This window comes from Mixophyes fleayi, chromosome 3 (assembly GCF_038048845.1).
Source record: "Mixophyes fleayi isolate aMixFle1 chromosome 3, aMixFle1.hap1, whole genome shotgun sequence".
NCBI classification, from domain to species: Eukaryota; Metazoa; Chordata; class Amphibia; order Anura; family Limnodynastidae; genus Mixophyes; species Mixophyes fleayi.
In genome coordinates, this window is record NC_134404.1 from 117919083 (window position 1) to 117938138 (window position 19056).

The 19056-nt window shown below is 41.9% G+C and overlaps 1 protein-coding gene across 1 annotated transcript; it reads right to left on the reverse strand.

Moving 5' to 3' along the window:
• Window positions 1-1093: 1093 nt before the first annotated feature.
• PIGZ (phosphatidylinositol glycan anchor biosynthesis class Z) lies at window positions 1094-17822 on the reverse strand. Its single transcript, XM_075202238.1, has 3 exons — window positions 17494-17822; window positions 7600-7719; window positions 1094-5468 (listed from the first exon to the last, which is right to left on the reverse strand). Exons 2-3 carry the CDS (start codon window positions 7715-7717, stop codon window positions 3904-3906), a joined length of 1683 nt encoding a protein of 560 aa, XP_075058339.1. The 5' UTR covers window positions 7718-7719; window positions 17494-17822; the 3' UTR covers window positions 1094-3903.
• Window positions 17823-19056: the final 1234 nt, after the last annotated feature.

Consider the following 19056-nt stretch of genomic DNA (forward strand, 5'->3'; position numbering starts at 1 on the left):
ACATTCAATTTAAGGCTCATTCTGTGCCTTAAATTGGCATTAGCACCTTGGATGCAGAACTACCCCATGGCCTGATGCTGTTGTTAATTTCAGTGATAGTCATTAGTGCAATGACTACATTTTTGACAGCAGCTGGTACGACAGAAGAATGCTGTAGTATATACACATAGGAAATACCGATTTAGTGAAAAGTCAAAGAGAACAATTCTGGCAACCCTCTAAATTACAGAAATCGTCATTCTGCTGTCGCACTAACTATTGTCAGAAATGTTGTCATCGCTATCGCGTATCCTATCCGTTAATTTATGCTGTGGGTTGGGCAAACTTGTAAGCGGCATGTATAGGCTCAGTCCTTGTCCAAAAAGATATTAAAACACCTTCTGCTGACTCCCCCAGTAATCAAACTGATGTTTTTAATTTAGGATTAGGTCAAAAGAGACACTTGTATGATCATATCACAGACTAAATATTGTATTATCACGTAGGTGTCTAGAGTAATCTACCACAAAGTTGTAAAGCTTGACCTACTTGCATTGCTGGTGGGTAGTTTCAATCCATGGCCTATATTAGCAATAGCAACCCAACCACTGGGGTAGTTCCACAGCCAGGATGTTAATACTAATTTAGCTTGTGGATTTGGCATATTCATGTTGGTCTAGTGGAGGGGTGTGACAACGTGTTCCAATGCAAATCGTGACATCATGGCAGAATCGGGGATGGTGGTCTACTATGCCGAGAGTCCCAGAGGACTACTGCAAAATTGGGGATTAATATTCTAGGAGAGTAGGCAAGAATGTGAGTATGTCCAATCTGCTTCCTAAATGAGTAATAATAGGACATAAAGTGGGAGAAGAAAAGTTTTGAAAGAGTTTTTGGAATAGGAATTGAGTTCAGAAAAGGAAGGTGGCAGGAGAGAGATTTGTGAGTTGGGGAATAAGGGCAAAGGAGTTGTGCAGTTTTGCCAACTTTGAAATTGAAATGCAGCAACTGTGAATTCCAAAACAAGCCCAACCTATTATTTAGGGAGAATCTGGCATAGTCTGTCATTTTAGACTGCTTTTCATCCTAATAAAAATCACAAAGGCAAAAAATAGAAAATATAAATGTTTTATTTGCAATATGAAATAAAAACAACATGTGCCAATATAAAACAGTAAACTTACAATATTAATTAAAGGCAACAGAACCAACTATCTATTTTCTATATTTTTACCTTACATTTTACACTATGTTTCCTACATAGACCCCTAGATATAAAGTGTACATATTTGTGCATGAGTAACAAAACACCCCTATTTGGAGTTGTTCTTGTGCTTGTCCATGGTTGTGTGCTGCAGAATGACTGCGTAATGGGCATGAATAGTGGCTTTACAATATTTTATTACATTAATACTCTCCTTGCAAACTACTGACCTAAGCCAATCCTTCAAGCAAATTTCCTTTCCCCAATTCTTGTCAAACTTTTCCCATTTTGCCGTTGAGTGCTGCATACTTTAGGACATTTGCGGGTTGAGACAACACTTCTGGAGGAGGAAGTAACACTTCCGGTCCACCGTGGATCAGTTACAAGTAAGAGCAATGATTAAAAAAATAAAAACCCAACAAAACCACAACACACAGCAGGACAGGAAAAAAGCAAAAGTTTTACATTTAAAACTCAATTTTGCTGGTTACAAAAGGAATTGGCTACTATGAAGGTCTGATGATTCTGTGAGTACAGGGGTAAGCCTCTAGGAGGGTGTATGTTGTGGTTGTTGTATGGGTGTGTTTGGGGGAGGTCTGTGTCCACATCCGAAGCTTTGTCAAAATATGTTAGGTCTACCTATATGCCCATCTCCTCTCAACCACTCTCCTGATTCTCTGTACAGTCATTTATTATAATCTTTATAAAGAACCCGCAATAAAAAATAATCCAGATATCCCCCACTCTCATGGCTGATTTAAGACACAACCTAGGCTAAACTGAGCACTATTTTAGGAGAAAATATTGAAGACCATAAATTAATAAAAGGTGTTTTTCTTCAATAAAAATGTTTTGAAAAAATAAAATAAAAGAGGTGGTTTGAAAGTAATACTAGGAGGGACTTTGAAGGGAAATTTACACTCCATCCACCACCATTTCTATTCAGACCCACAATCCACAAAATTAGGTCCTGATTGACTGTCCCAGCAATAAGCTGGGCATACATTTACGAATGCGCTAGGTGTGTAAGCAGGAATGCTCTTTGCACCAACATGTTTTGCACTTTCATATATATGTTTTAAAGAGTCAAAGTAACTTGTTCACCAACATAAGAAGGTGAGAGTGAGGTTTGGACCCTGTTTTTCAGGAATTCTTGCTCTGTCATAATAATGTTTAGCAACCTTACTTACAAGGTGACAACTTCTCCTTTATATGTTATTGCACATACATTCTTGACAAAGGTTTCAAATGTTGAAATATTTTCTACTAACCACTTTATAACTATTTACAGATGGCCACCATTCTTTACTGGGAACTTTGCTGGTCATCTTGTGTAAAGTGCCAAGGGGGGTGGGATCAAAAAGCAGTGATTTAAAGTGCCACCAATTTCTGAATGGACTATACAACTGTGTTACTGCAATATGCACCATAACAGAAAATGGTAACTAAGCAAACTTCATGTCACAGTAAGTCTTATGACTTACTGTGACTTACTGTTACATTATGTTCAATGACAAGGCAAACTGATCAATAGTTCTAGTGAGATGCGATATGCTCCCCTAAAGAAATATACTGAGTACTATTTACAAACATAAAATAATAATTTATAGTATTTCAGAGGCACTTCCTTTCCCAAAGATGACATATTTAAATGGTAGGTGCACCGGACAAAAGTGTAACCATCACATCAAAGTCCAAACTCCTACATCTTTTTTTCTTCTAAAATACTGCTTTGTTTAACCTCCTTTTTGCAATGAAGGCGCATCAGATATGTCTTTGATACACATTTTACTTTTTTCTCATTTGGAGCCTTTCTTCTTTTTTTTTTTTCATTGGGCAAAGTGCATCTGGAAGGCACAATATGTGTCCCCATTAGATGTACGGGATGACAGCCACTTTCTGCAAGCACTGACTTGGTGCAATAATCAGGCCCTTTTGCAGGCTGGAAATGGCCATACACCCTCCTCTTAGCAAGGGGTGCTTTTAAAAAAAGTGCCGGTTCATCTCATTACATCTCATTAATGTAATTATTCTTGCTCCACAAATCTTATTTTGCACTACTCATTAAAACTAGGTGCACTCCACCCAACTGCTCCATCACTGGTGCAAACTTCTGGTCCTTCACAAATGTTGTCATTTTGCTCCATAAACCTATATATTTAGCTGGAAGCCTAGATGAGGTGCACAACAACTCTAAAGCAGGTTTTGTGCTGTACCCTGGACATTTTGCACTTTTCAAATGAGCCACATTGTCTCTGACTATCAGAGATAACCTGAGCCCCAACCATTATATGTACTTTGCTGTTTATTGCAACCTTCTGTCTGTCTTATATATAATATTACTTTATTGCTGCTGCTTTGCTCTGTTTCTGTAACCAAATTACACACAACTACTACTTAGCATCAGTCCCAGACCCTGCACACTTTTCTAGGTTGTCTAGCAGATAATGCAGGCCTAGAGCCAGGTAGAGTTTAAAGTTCAGCATGTAAATGCATGGTGAAAAAATATCTCTATTTCAGTTAACACGATATTACAAAAAGTTGATTATTAAATGGCAGTATTTAGAAAATGTGCTTGATGTATTAACCCACAAACATTGCCATGAAATTTTCACATTTAAACCAGTTTTAGAATATACGTGAGCCAAATTCTAAAAGCACCACATACATGTTCTTTTCATCAACAATGGCACGTTCACAACACTGGCCTGAACATGGTATCATCTTGATGTGTTCACGTCCACATCGACTACATGCAGTGCTATGTGACTTATTAAATTACCTGTGAACAAATGAGAAATTCTTGGAGGATCTTCCATGGACAAATGTGGCGTGAACAAGGTCTCAGCTTTATGGACCATTCCACATGTTTCCACAACAGAACTAATAGTACCTGGGAACACAATTATGAAATGATACCTCTTCGCCCCCAGCTCTTGAGAGTTTCTGCGTGACAGGTCCTCTTGAATGCTTTGTAGTTTTTGGCATAGGTGGACTTCAGGCAAGCCAGCAAGATCAATAATATCCACCGATGTTTGCCCTTTCTTTAAGCTCAGCAAGTAATGAGGAGGCATGTACGTGTGTGTGAACAGGATTGTATGATGAGATGACATGTTGCCAGGGGTAGGTGTAGACTGCACTATTTGCTGTATGTGGAATAAACTGGGAATTAATCCTGCTTGATGGAGACAGCCAAAAAAAAGAGCTCCCAAGACATTAAACAAGACTATAACACATTTTGTTTTCATTGTTCTGTTATAATTGGAAACTAATAAAACCAAAGGTAACACCAGAGGAATGAGGAAGCGAGGTTCTTGGTGGTTACATAAAGACATAACTAAGAGTGGAACAAAATAAAACATTAACAGTAAAGGGTTTTGTTGGAGAGAAGGCTTCTCATGCTCACTTTTATGAGCGTTAAAACTGCCCCATACCTTGTTTTTCAACATGTTAATACCAGAGCACACTGCAGAAACATGAAGTACTCCAAAGAGCATAAGACCATTAACTGCCAGGTGAGTTATTGGGGGGTGAACCCCATGCTGTGCAAGATTATGGGGGTTCAGGTTGTAACGCAGAAAGTTAAGGGGCGTTAATATAGTATTTTGTATTATTTGGTTAATAATGCCTTCAATGTTGTTTATAGCAAATGGATAATGTCCTGCATAGTAGATTGTATCAGCTAACATGAAAATGATTGAGGTAAAAATGGTGCTTGGTAGCATCCTAATTAAATTAAACATAATGGATGTGTATGACAATTGTGGCATGTCAATTTGGGCAACCCAGTAAAGTACTGGCATGAAAGCAAAACAGAGAAATGTGGGTCTGTTAAAAAATCCAGCTGCCAAGACCATGCCAATTAAATGAATAGATTTCGCTTTGCAAGTGTTGGACGTAGTGTTACAGTTTCCAGAAGATGTAAGGAGAAGGAGGAGAGCAAATAACATGCCTTCTATAGCATTGCTGATTGTTCTTGTGTAGAAAACTAGAGTCACATGAGACATAGCTAAGAGGACCAACGACTTCCATGGGTCTGAGCCCCAAGCCGGTGCTACCTGATGCACAGTATAGTCCAGTAGGAAGGAGAGGACTGTTATAAAGAGGCGAGGGAGCACTAGGAGGATGTAACTGCAATTCAAAGCAGTCTCAAATCCCAAACGATGTAATATTTCAACAATCCAGAAGGCGGTGCCTGATGTTAGGAGAGGTATGAGCACAGTCCTGCAGGGGAAGACAGGTAGAAATTCCCAAGGACGATTGATGTCCAGGTCTAAAATGTCACCTTGTAGGAAAGAAAAAACAGATGTATACAAATTAGCCTCAACTCTTTATTTGATGTAACGTATGAGATATGTATTTCACTTGCTTATAAAACTGGCCTGTTAACACTTACTTCTGGAGACAATGTTGCCTACCACTTATAGTTAAAATGTCTTGTAAACCTTGGTTATATGGAATGCTGTCTTAAAATGACCACACTCGTAATTTCATCATTCAGTCCAACTATGAAGCAATCAGCAAGCACACAGTACATAGTACTACACAAGTACACCCGACTTTGCGCAGCAGTACTAAAATGAGGTTTCATTTTGCAAAATTAGATTATTAAAATGAGATAACGATGTGTAGAAAACTGATTTTGAAGGAATTGCTTTGCAGAAGGGAACATAGCTATTTTCACTCTCCAACTAACATTGGGTACCAGTTCTGTAGCTGGGGAGATTGGATCTCATCCTATAATATAATTAACAATCTAATCTATAATTTAATGGGATACTTAAAGTAAAATAAAATAAAGTAAGTCCCAATCATTCTCATGATTATATTTTGGCCAGAAATGAAGCTAAACTGAGCACCATTCTAGGAGAAAGACAAAAAAAGTTGAAATTAATTAAACAGGTGGTTCTAACTTACTAGAAGGTTGGACTTTGATGTGAAGTACAGTTACATAAATATATTTGTGTCCCCACTTAGAGTTTGCAGAGAGTAGATGATAGACATGCTCCATGGATTGTGCTGGGAAGACCATCTAGGAGCACCATTGTAAAGCCAAAGTGATTTGCATTGTACATTCAGTGAGCTTTGTAAATGAGGTCCACTCTACTATAGTAACTTAATTTGCAAGGGAAATTGTTAGGTTAACGTAACAATACATTGCAAATTCATATTTGATAGTAAATATATTTGATAGTTAAATATATATTTTAGATCTCATGTGAGAAGGTGTAAAGAAAACTGATTTTAAGGAAGCTTCTGGTTACTCAATGGATACTTGACTGGTAAGCACAACTCTTTGTACAGGTCTAGGTAAAATTATAGATAATGTTAAAAATGTGCATAATTATCCCATTTAAAATAGGAACTAGTCACACAAATATCAAATAGTTCTGCTAATTTCTGATATAAATACTATTTTTTACTAAATCTACATTTTTCACCATAATAATTATATAACTATTTATGCTAAGCACAATAAGACAGAAATACATTTCATTTGATTGGTCCATATAGCCTTGAATCCCAATTACCATTCAATTCCTTTCCAGTGATAACTACACACACAGGAGGTGAATTCTGAAGAGCAAAATACTCAAGGTGCAATGCAAAGTCAGCTTCAGTCCAACAGTACGCCTCAATTTTTGTAAGTGTGCCTCGATTTCCACTGAACTACATAAGTTTATGGAGCAAGATGACAGCATTTATGAAGGGGTAGAAGTCTCACAGGCTGATGGGAGTAGTTGGGTGGAGTGAGATTGTTCCTTACTAAGTAAAGAATAGGTTAATCAGTGCACCTACGTTTATGTGGCATTGCAAAATTGAAAGTTCAGTTTGCAGAGAGAGACTACTGAAAAGGGACAAAGGGTGTAAATTTTCCCTTTTAAGAGTCGTTCCTTCTTGTGTGAAGGGGCGCATAGATATTTTTACTCCACAAAAGCAGATGGGTTTTGCGCCAGCCGTGAGTTGGAAGTTTTTAGATCTTATTGTATGCTTTTAGTGGTACACGTTTTGCACCTCAGGAAAAAATGCATTTCTAAGTGCATTCCATGCTTCACACACAAGAAATTAGAAATTGACACATATGATAAACAGACCCACTGTCCCATCAATTTCATGATAAATTTAAGCTATAAATAAGGTTGAAATGAGCAAGACTTTAGGGGAAAAATAACTATTTAAGGAAAGGGCTAAAGTAGTAGAAGGTTGGACTTTGATGTGATATTTCAACTTTTGCACAATACACCAGGTTTATCCACCCTCTGAAGCAGGGTTTGTGGTGCTGTCTCCTGTGAGTGGAGAGTAGGAGTGTACCTCTGTGTGTACTGGGTGGACCTCCTAGGCTCACTGGTACACTTTGTAAATAAGGCCCCCACAGACTTTCCAAATGTATATAATAATATTGAGGAGACACATACCTGCCATGACCTCAGGTGACTGAAAGAATTCATCAGGGTGCAGATATCCCTTCTGTGGAACAAGGCACCACACAACACGAAGGAGGCTCAGGGCTCCCCACAGCATCGGTTCCTGCATGTCTGACGCCAAGGAAACAGTAGTAATGGTTAAAGTAGAAATACTTTCCTCTGCCAGGCACACATCATCTGCTGGGCTATATTCTGACTTAGAATATGCAGTTATTCACTTTATGAATGTTGAAGAACACAATGTTATTTAACAAGTAATGTGATCAAATAAACACAGGCACTATCTCATCTGTGAAAATGCACAGTGAAGAAACACAACCTGCAGCTTTTTCTTTGGCTATATGAGTGTTGAGAAATGTTATGGTATTTAAGAAGCAAATTGAAGGGAGAGGAGAGACCAAAAATGGTAGTCATGCCCACTATGGGTCTATTAGTAAAAGGGCGGAGTCATAATTTAAGAGCAATGATTATCAAAGTTGTCTACGTAGAAACCATTCAATAGACTCAAATAATTTGAAAATATTAATATTTGCATTCATACTCTCCATCATTTGTAGAACTTTTGACCCGTTTCTATATCCAGAGAGGTAGCCCTTCTGACTAGATATCCTAGTATCCAGTAACTCAATCGTTGTGTGTTAGGAATAGGAGGAACCGTGGACGTGCACTGTTTTAGTAGAATCTGAATCTTATAAAAACACAACTAATATCTCATATATATTAAATCTACATCACCATCTAATCACTACATTTTTCTCATCTGCTCCTTCTCTTTCCCCCCAGCAGCACCAGGGGCTGGTCCATGAAGCTATATTTCCCGTGGCTCCCCTGTTTCTTTAATATGGTACAGAAAAACTTTTAAGTTCACCACTTTAAAATGGATGTGAGACAAACTACAGAGCTACGGGAAAAACAGTTGCATGGTCCGGTGCTCCAGGAAGGGAGCAGGTCAAAAAACAGTGGCGATAAACGTTATTCACTCCCTTTGATGTTTTTGGATTCTTGAAATCAAAATGGATTTATTTAGGAATTCTAATCAGCATATAATGTGAAATAAAAAATAACTATTTTTTTTTCTCAATCTACTTACTTTCTTCTAGCTTTGGGTAGAGACATGAAAAACCATTGCAGCCTATGCGGACTAATTGTGAATTTGAATTAAATTGCGAGCATGCACACGCTCACGTCAGCGCTCTATGAGATGGTGAAAAACAAGGACAGATATAATAGGGGCATTGGAACCTCAGTGTCACTCCCTGCGCCCGCTTTACAGTACCACTGGTCACTGCTCTATTTTCCATGGTTGTTGAACACCAGGAACGAGTCTACTGAATTCCGCAAAGATTATCTGGCAGACGTAAAACACAGGACACAGCAGAATGGCTGAATACCTGTGACACAACAGCACTATTGAATTTCCAGTAACATGGAGCCTGGGCCTATCGCTCAAAAGCTGAAGTTCACCTGTCCTAGGTAAACCACTTGTTAGTGGTGCTTTTATTCTACTAGGTTACTTGGTTATTAGTTAGTAAGGACTCTTCCTTCTCAGTACTCTTTCAGAGTCCGTGGAAGGGAAGAAATATAGCAAAGCCCATCAGCATCTGGTCTTTGGAACCTGTTATATACCTTTACCAAAAGATTGTGAAGGGATTTTCTGTACAATGTCTAGTTTCCACACACATTGTACATTAGGATGTAATATATCCTTTAAACGTGGAGCTAACGCAATTTAAGCTTTAACAAAATTTACATCAATCTGTTGATTTCCTAAAACAAGTGTTACATTTCCTGTATTACTTGCATCCTGAGTCTACATTGTTTATACAGGTGCCAAGATACAGTAAGAAAACTTACATAGACCGAAAGGTAACGACCTCCTGCTGTGTTGGTCACTTCACATAAAAAGACTTAATAGATTTGTCTGCCTTCAGAAGTTACAAAACAAAGATCAACTTTCCTCCCCTGATACTGTCTCAGAAATAAATACATTTCCTATACAAAAATGCAACACAATCTAATAAAAACCAGTACATTTGCAATGATATTGTTACGAGCCGCGGCGGTGCCCAGCCGCCGCGACTCACTCACCCGCGTCCCGGCCGTCGCCATGACGACCGGGACGTCATTTCCGGCCATAACCCGGCCGTTGCCGGGGCAACCAGTAGACGCTTCAGAGCTGCGTCCCGGCAATAGGAGGAGGCCGGGCGCAGCGTTCTACAGCCTGTGGGCTAGTTAATATGGGCAGATTATAGGAGGCAATTACAGGCATTAGCCTGCAACTGTGCAGGCCAGGGGCAAGCCCTGATTGGCTCTGTTAGTGACTGCTTTATTAACCTGCAGGAGTGTGTTCAACCTGTGATTGGTTCAGCTGGGTATTTAAGGCAATGAGGTCTGCTGCCTCATTGCCGGTTATAGCTCCTGTGTTCCAGTCTGCTAACCTGCTAGTTCCTGTCCTGTATCCTGATATCTCTAATTCACTCCCCGTGTATGACCCTTGGCTTTGATTTGGACCTTGCTCGTGTTTCCTGTGACCCTGATCTTTGGCCTGTTTACCCGTTCTGCTATTTGCCTGTGACCCCTGACCTCAGCTTGTTCATCGATACTGTTGTCTGCTGCCGGCCCTTGACCTCTGCGTGGACCTGACTCCTCTTGCCTGGGTTCTCCCCAGCTGGTACGCACTTCACGACCCTCTGTCAGTCTGCGGCCCAGTCTGTCCCCACCATCAGGGGCTCCAGTGAACACCTGACTGGCAGAGTAGATTCCGGGTTGTGTTGTGCCGGCTGGAGGGGTTCCTAACATTATAACCGGCCCACTCACGGAGACAAGGTTAGAATGGATGCAAGTGGATCCACACCGTCTCCGGCACAAACCCTAGCAGGCCACGTTGAGTCCTTGTATCAGATGATGCAGGGATTGGCTGAGCGTATGTCTGTTCAAGAAGAAGCCACAAAAGCTTCACAACCGACTCCAGGTCCCATCTGTGAACCCAAAATGAACTTACCAGATCGGTTCTCCGGAAATAGAACCCTGTTTCGGAACTTCAGGGAGAGCTGCAAGCTCTATTTTCGGATGAGACCCCGCTCCTCCGGTTCAGAGCAGCAAAGAGTTGGGATTATTATTTCCCTTCTACAGGGTGACCCCCAGTCCTGGGCGTTTTCTTTGCCGCAGACCAGTCCGGCCATGCAGTCCGTAGACTCCTTCTTCGAGGCACTGGGTCTACTGTATGATGACCCGGATCGAGTGGCCTCCGCGGAAGCTCATCTACGGTCCTTGAAACAAGGCCGACGGTCGGCAGAAGAATACTGCGCTGAATTCCGTAGATGGTCACCTGATAGTGGATGGAACGACCCTGCCTTACGGAGTCAGTTCCGTCTTGGCCTATCTGAACAGATTAAAGATTCTTTGGTGCAATACCCGTCTCCTAGCTCTCTGGAGGATCTGATGCACCTCTCCATTAAAATTGACAGGAGATATAAGGAGCGGAAAACTGAAAAGGAAACATCATCACCTCCATCCGCCTTCGTTCCTGTTTCCCAGGATGGTGAGGAGCCTATGCAATTAGGAGCATATCGTCTCTCTTCTGAGGAGAGAGACAGGAGACGTTCGCAAGGTCTATGTCTCTACTGTGGCATAAAAGGACACTTCTCCCGTTCTTGCCCAAATAAGTCGGGAAAAGACCATGCCTAGGGAATGAGGGGAAAGTTCACCTAGGTCTGCAAATTATCTCCCAGAAAAATGCTGTATTAATCCCTGCACAGCTCACCTTCCGGGCTCGCTCTGTGGACCTGTCGGCCTTCATTGATAGCGGAGCTGCAGGCAACTTCCTTGATATCGGGTTTGCCCGCTCTGCCGGAATTCCGATGGTAAAACTCAACTCTGCCATTACTGTCTGTGGCTTAGACGGAGGTCCGTTGCCTGGTGGCAAGATTTCCTGGGAGACCCCGCCACTACAGTTGAAGATCGGAGCTCTCCATTCTGAGTCAATCACCTTCTTCCTGATCGATTGTTCGTCGGTTCCTATGATCTTGGGCCACCCATGGCTTTCCTGTCATAACCCTGTCATAGACTGGGTAAAAAGAGAGATTGTCAAGTGGAGTACTTATTGTACACAAGCTTGTTTGTCACTGTCTCTGCGTATGATTCAGCCTATTCCGGAGCGGCTTCCCTCACAGTATCATGAATTCTGGGACGTGTTCTCCAAGAAGGCTGCTGATACCTTACCGCCACATCGTGACTTTGACTGTGCCATCGAACTTATTCCTGGTTCCAAGTTACCTAAGGGGCGTTTGTATTCCCTTTCTGCTCCAGAAACAAAATCCATGCAGGAGTATATCGACGAAAACCTGGAGAGAGGCTTCATCAGGCCATCTAAGTCTCTCGTAGGAGCAGGATGCTTCTTTGTATCAAAAAAGGACGGAGGGTTAAGACCTTGTATTGACTACCGGGGATTGAATCATATCACAGTCAAGAACACCTATCCCCTTCCGCTCATCTCGGTATTGTTTGATCAGCTAAGAGGGGCTACTGTCTTCACTAAAATTGACCTTCGTGGAGCATATAATCTCATCCGTATCAAAGAAGGAGATGAGTGGAAGACGGCGTTCAATACGCACTCTGGCCACTACGAGTATCTGGTCATGCCGTTTGGCCTCAGCAATGCGCCTGCAGTGTTCCAGGACTTGATCAACGAGGTCCTCCGAGACTTCCTGGGTGGTTTTGTGGTCGTCTATTTAGATGATATCCTCATCTATTCCAAATCTTTACTCGCACATCAGACTCACGTCAAACAAGTCTTACAAAAATTGCGGGAAAACCATCTCTACGCCAAGCTGGAAAAGTGTGAGTTTGAGGTGCAGAAGGTATCCTTTTTAGGTTACGTAATCTCTTCTGAGGGATTTTCTATGGATTCAACAAAGGTCCAGGCTATTGTGGATTGGGTACAACTTAACAATCTAAAGGCGGTACAGAGGTTTCTGGGCTTCTCCAATTATTATCGAAGGTTCATTCACAACTTCGCTGACATTGTGGCTCCCATTGTGGCTTTGACCCGTAAAGGAATGGACCCAACTAATTGGTCGTCTCAAGCAGTAGCCTCATTCAAAAGTCTGAAAAAGGCCTTTATCTCAGCTGAGGTCCTTAAACATCCAGATTCAGCTAAAGCATTTGTTCTAGAGGTCGATGCCTCGGACGTCGGGGCCGGCGCCATTCTATCACAGAAGGATCCTCATACTAATCGTCTACACCCATGTGCCTATTTCTCCCGTCAGTTCTCTTCAGCAGAAGCCAACTACGACATCGGTAATAGAGAACTATTGGCAATCAAGTGGGCCTTCGAGGAGTGGCGGCATTGGTTGGAGGGTGCTTCGCATCAGATCTCTGTCATTACCGACCACAAGAACTTGCAATATATACAGTCAGCCAAGCGTTTAAACCCTAGACAGGCCCGCTGGGCATTATTTTTTACCCGGTTCAATTTCCTGATCACCTACAGACCAGGTTCCAAGAATGTCCGGGCAGATGCCCTGTCCAGGAGTTTCATGGCACACCATGTTCCAGTTACTAACCCAGAGTCTATTATTCCTCCTTCCATAATCCATGCTGGGTTAACCCAAGATCTGAATGTCACACTGCAGAGATTCCAGAAATTAGCCCCAGATGCTACTCCGGAGCAACGACTTTTTGTTCCAGTCCACTTAAGAAAGGCGGTTCTTGTGGAAGCACATTGCAGTAGGGCTGCTGGACACCCTGGAATTTACAAGACGCTAGAAATCCTTTCCCGCACAGTCTGGTGGCCATCCATGTCTGCCGACGTCAAGAGGCATGTCCTCTCATGTGAGATTTGTGCTAGAAACAAAGCGCCTAGGATCCGTCCAGTAGGCCAATTAGTTCCTTTGGCCCCTCCTGCGAAACCATGGACTCATCTGTCTATGGACTTTGTAGTGGATCTACCACCTTCTGCAGGACACAACATGATTTGGGTCGTGGTAGACCGGTTCAGCAAAATGTCACACTTCATTCCGTTAACCAAACTACCTTCTGCTCGGGATTTGGCTCTCTTATTCATTCAACATATTTTCAGGCTCCATGGACTCCCTACTGACATCGTCTCTGATCGGGGTTCTCAGTTTATAGCACAATTCTGGAGATCCTTCTGTACCCTTCTCGGAATCAAGGTCAGTTTATCATCCGCCTACCACCCTCAGTCAAATGGGCAAACTGAAAGGGTCAACCAGTCCCTAGAAAAATTTCTGCGATGCTACACATCGGAGTTCCACGATAATTGGTCTTCCCTGTTACCCTGGGCGGAATTCGCCTGTAATAATTCCTGTCACTCAGCTACAAAAATCTCTCCGTTCTTCTGCAATTATGGTTTTCACCCCAGATCTAACTCCCTGTATTCACTCCAGTCCGTTGGTATCCAGGAGATCCGCTCCACTGCAAGAGATCTCAGAGTTATCTGGAAGAAAGTTCACTCATCATTGAGACAAGCCTCACTTGTGGCAAAAAAAAATTCGGACCGACATCGTACCACCTGCTCCCTTAAGGTTGGCCAGAAGGTGTGGCTGTCTACAAAAAATATCAGGCTCAGACAGCCTTGCAAGAAGTTGGGCCCTAAGTTCATCGGGCCGTTTCCTATCATCAAACAGGTGAACCCCGTCGCATTTAGGTTAAAAATTCCGGCCTCGTTGAGAATTCCCAACACATTTCATTGTTCTCTGTTGAAACCGGTACTATTTCCTGGTCAAACCCAGTCTTCAAGTGTGCCTGGGAGAGGTTTCAGTGGACCACAAAAATTTGTGATTCAAAAGGTCCTTGATTCTAAAAAAGTTCAAGGACAGGTGCATTTCCTCATACAATGGAGGAATCGCGGATTGGAAGAGAGATCTTGGGTTCCGCGGAGACAACTCCATGCCCCAAAGAAACTGAAGGAGTTCTTCAAAAAATTCCCTAGAAAACCGGGTTGTCGGGGTCCCTCGACCCCTCCTCAAGGGGGGGGTACTGTTACGAGCCGCGGCGGTGCCCAGCCGCCGCGACTCACTCACCCGCGTCCCGGCCGTCGCCATGACGACCGGGACGTCATTTCCGGCCATAACCCGGCCGTTGCCGGGGCAACCAGTAGACGCTTCAGAGCTGCGTCCCGGCAATAGGAGGAGGCCGGGCGCAGCGTTCTACAGCCTGTGGGCTAATTAATATGGGCAGATTATAGGAGGCAATTACAGGCATTAGCCTGCAACTGTGCAGGCCAGGGGCAAGCCCTGATTGGCTCTGTTAGTGACTGCTTTATTAACCTGCAGGAGTGTGTTCAACCTGTGATTGGTTCAGCTGGGTATTTAAGGCAATGAGGTCTGCTGCCTCATTGCCGGTTATAGCTCCTGTGTTCCAGTCTGCTAACCTGCTAGTTCCTGTCCTGTATCCTGATATCTCTAATTCACTCCCCGTGTATGACCCTTGGCTTTGATTTGGATCTTGCTCGTGTTTCCTGTGACCCTGATCTTTGGCCTGTTTACCCGTTCTGCTATTTGCCTGTGACCCCTGACCTCAGCTTGTTCATCGATACTGTTGTCTGCTGCCGGCCCTTGACCTCTGCGTGGACCTGACTCCTCTTGCCTGGGTTCTCCCCAGCTGGTACGCACTTCACGACCCTCTGTCAGTCTGCGGCCCAGTCTGTCCCCACCATCAGGGGCTCCAGTGAACACCTGACTGGCAGAGTAGATTCCGGGTTGTGTTGTGCCGGCTGGAGGGGTTCCTAACAGATATAAATTAGCGCACTGCTCTAATAATTTAAATATATTTATACAATAAGTTTTTTAAAAGTGATCCAGCCACAGCTGCGTTTACTGGGGTATATCCAGGTTCTGGGCATGAGCAGACTGATTTCACATATGATCCGCTCAAAATCGGCAGGTACATGTCTTGATGAATCAGGCCCTTTATGTTTAACACACCACTAACATTTCCTTACCTGTATTTGTGAGGCTGCACCAATAAAAATGTGCTTATTGATATATTAATTGTATAGATCTTTACATATGATAGTTGGCTGTGTTGCTTGGCTCCCCACCCACATTTACTGGTAATGAAGCAAGCTCTCACTTCAGGCATAACTCCCAAATGATCATGATTCTGGGGTACTGTCCTGGAAACAGAAAACACTAAATACCTGGGCACCCTAGAAGACAACAGGAGAAGAAATGTGTTTGCAATAGAGCAACATAAACCCATCAGCCAGTCCAAGGATAGTGCCCAATATTCTTACATAATTGAAGAAGAGAGAGAGAAAAAAAGCTGAGATTCGCAGACTTACCACCAATCTGGGATATTAGAAGCAACTTTACTACTATTACCTCCTATGGTCTGAATGGTGACTATTAAATTTTATCTACTTCACATTATTTCAAAGCTATCAATTTAGGACTTTATAAGACCTAATAGGAATGGATATACCTGTTGATATTTTATCTTAGTTCTACAAGCACCAGCATGCCCAGACTGTTAATGGCAGCCCAGGTTGGCTGGGACTTGTAGTTCCACAAACTAAAATGTTGTTTACACTGACATTAACCATTTTATTACCACAATTTATTACCAAAGGTTGTTGTAGTGAGTCAGAGCAGGGTTACAACATAACATGTGTGGGCAACATAGCAACCCACCGGCCCCATGTAGTTGCATCCCCTACTACTACAGTAGTTGTGCATCTAAGTCAGAGCTGGGACAAGGAGGATGGATGCCTTTTCAACCCCAATTGATACAGATGTTAATTCATACAAGCAGCTGTGTTAACAACAGCATTAGTAAGTGCTTTATTTTCATTATAAGGCATCAGAAAATCTATAACATTAACAATGAATAGCTAATCATATTATCATCTACTAAAAAGTTTGTTTTTTATGGGGCTGTTAAGCAATATTCAAATTTGTCTTAATATCCTTTGATTATGGAGTCAGAATGGAAATGTCACCTTCAGAATCATACTTAAATAAGTGAACCACATTTGACTGTTACATCTATTGAATCTACAACACGTCTAGGACCATAGGCATGTAACTATAACCATATAGCTACTATGGGTCCCGACAGGATAAGACAAAGTTGCCTAAAAGTACAGACATAATATGGCTTCATCTATCCAGGGCGTTATATGATTTAGAAAACAATGAGGTATATATAATTTAGACTAATGTCCCAGATTGCTATTGATACAGAACGTACTCTGCCCAACTGATAATGACTGGGAATGGAGCAGACATTGTGGTGTGTATGACTTTATCAGGATGTGTACAGGGCTCCATCACAAAAAATATTTATATACATAGAATATTTTGGTGAAAGGCAGAGACAGAATCTACTTTTGTAAAAATCTGTGCTGGCCTTTGAGATCAGTCCACGGGGAGGAATATTTGCAGTGTTTAGCAACAGCTGTAAAGATCTAATACTACAATTGTTTGCAAAAGATTATTTTTTTTTTTACTTGATCATGTCTGGGGGAAAAATACAGAAGAGCAGAAAATATAAGTGTTCGTGTTACAGAGATACAAATTGATAGGAGCGTGGGAGTTAGAGGATAACAAGATTAAAAAGGATTATAAATTGAGCCTCTCTGTGATGCTCCGGCCACTGGAGGTCGCCATAGAACACGCAGAAAATGAGGTTGGTAGTTTTTTTTTAAACCTCTTATGCACTGCAGCCATCTGTACCAATTGTAATTATTTATTTTATTTGCTGCAATGCTGTGTGATGTACAGCAGAGGCTCCTATCACCTGGCCGTGTCTGTAAGACGCAGACAAAGGACAAACAGAGCAGCACACAGGATGAGAAGACATGCCGCTTTTATGATATGATTTATATTTGACTACATTTATAATTCATACATTGTCACCTACCTCGAGTGTCTTAGGATCTTAAGACTGTATGGAACAGACTGTTATGTACTGCAGTTTGATGGAGCTGTTAGAGTGAAGCTCTCAGCCAGGTCCCCGAAAAAATGAAATTATTTCCCATTATTCTGCACACTGCCAGACAATGGTGCGAGTCCGCAATAGCCCCCGGCTATAAAGAAGCCAAGATTGGGAGTAGTCATACATATGTATGAAGAGTAGCTGTGTTATAGAGAGAATTCATATCCTGTGCCATTGAAACTCATTGCAGGTCCCTAGACGATCAGATTCCATACGCTTGTCTAAAGTCTTCTTCTTACCACCATTATTGTCTGCAGCAGAGACAATCCAATCAAGAGCTCAGCCCACAGGTCGTCCCATAACCTATTCTGTACTGACAGCCAGAACGTACGAGCACTTAATGGGGTACTATTGTGTTGGCATGTAATGCTAGGATGCATATCATTAGATTTTTTTCATCTGAATATAAAAGCTGTCAGTCTAGCAACAATTTCAGTGTAGTGTATTTGATGCGACGCTAACAAGAAAATAGCATTACAAAGCAGACGGAAATACTGTCCTTATTAAAATGATACATTGAAACATATTAAGATGTCACACTGAAAACAAATATTCATCTTAAAAATGTATGTATCAGTGTGATTTAGAATTATTGATGGTGAAGTGAGATTGCCGTCTTGTGGATAAAGTGTGAACTGTGCTGTACAACATTTTTTACGACAAAAAAAGTGTTCAGAGATACCCATTCGGTCAAAAGGAAGCTCCATACCAGGAATATCTGACTCTCCAATACTGCTTTTTTCTAGTAACAAAATAATTCAGTTGTAAAGGAGAAAAACAAATTCATAGTAACAAAATCAAGTACATTTTATTGCTTTTTGATAAATTGTAGGCATCCTGCAGCTCTCCAGTTGTTGTAGAACTAGAAATAAAAAAATACCTTTCCATCTAAACTTTTCAAAAGGCCGGACACTCTGGTGTGTCAATCTAAACTCACAAGTGGTCCAGAAAAGACATAGGGGCAAACGGGCTGGCTGGCACAATAATACGCTGCAGACTCTCAGCAGCATATTAGGAATATTTTGAAGAAAATGCAGGTAGCCCAGTGACCCCGTCAATGGGACTGGCACATGGGAGCAGATGCCCCAGTCCAGCCAGCCCCGTGGCTAGCAGTGAGACATGGAGTAGCAGACATATAACTGCAGGCGATAAGAGAATAAAGACTTGAGCACATACCAGGTTCAAGATAATGTTAACTTGCCCTGCTCTCATCATTATTATAGACAGACATCTAAATGCTCAGCAATATGTTACCATCCACCCTTATTCCTATGAACGTTAACCAATTACTACCTAGGTCCTACAAATGTTTACAGCAGCACCTCTTGGGGAGGCAACCAAGAGAGGTCTGCAGTTGCATCTTGGTGTGTATGGGTTTCACATGGGGTTTAAGGGTACTAGATGGTAAGTTTCACTTTCAATTTATAAATATAAAATGTGTATATATGATTCAATGTTGGTACTCTCATTGAGAGCTTAGGCATAACT

Excerpts from the sequence above, each read along its gene's own strand:
- PIGZ (XM_075202238.1), bottom strand. The coding sequence starts at position 7,717 with ATGCAGGAACCGATGCTGTGGGGAGCCCTGAGCCTCCTTCGTGTTGTG. Across the intron at positions 5,469-7,599 it reads GTCACCTGAGGTCATGGCAG|GTGACATTTTAGACCTGGAC; the intron begins GTATGTGTCTCC and ends CTTTCCTACAAG.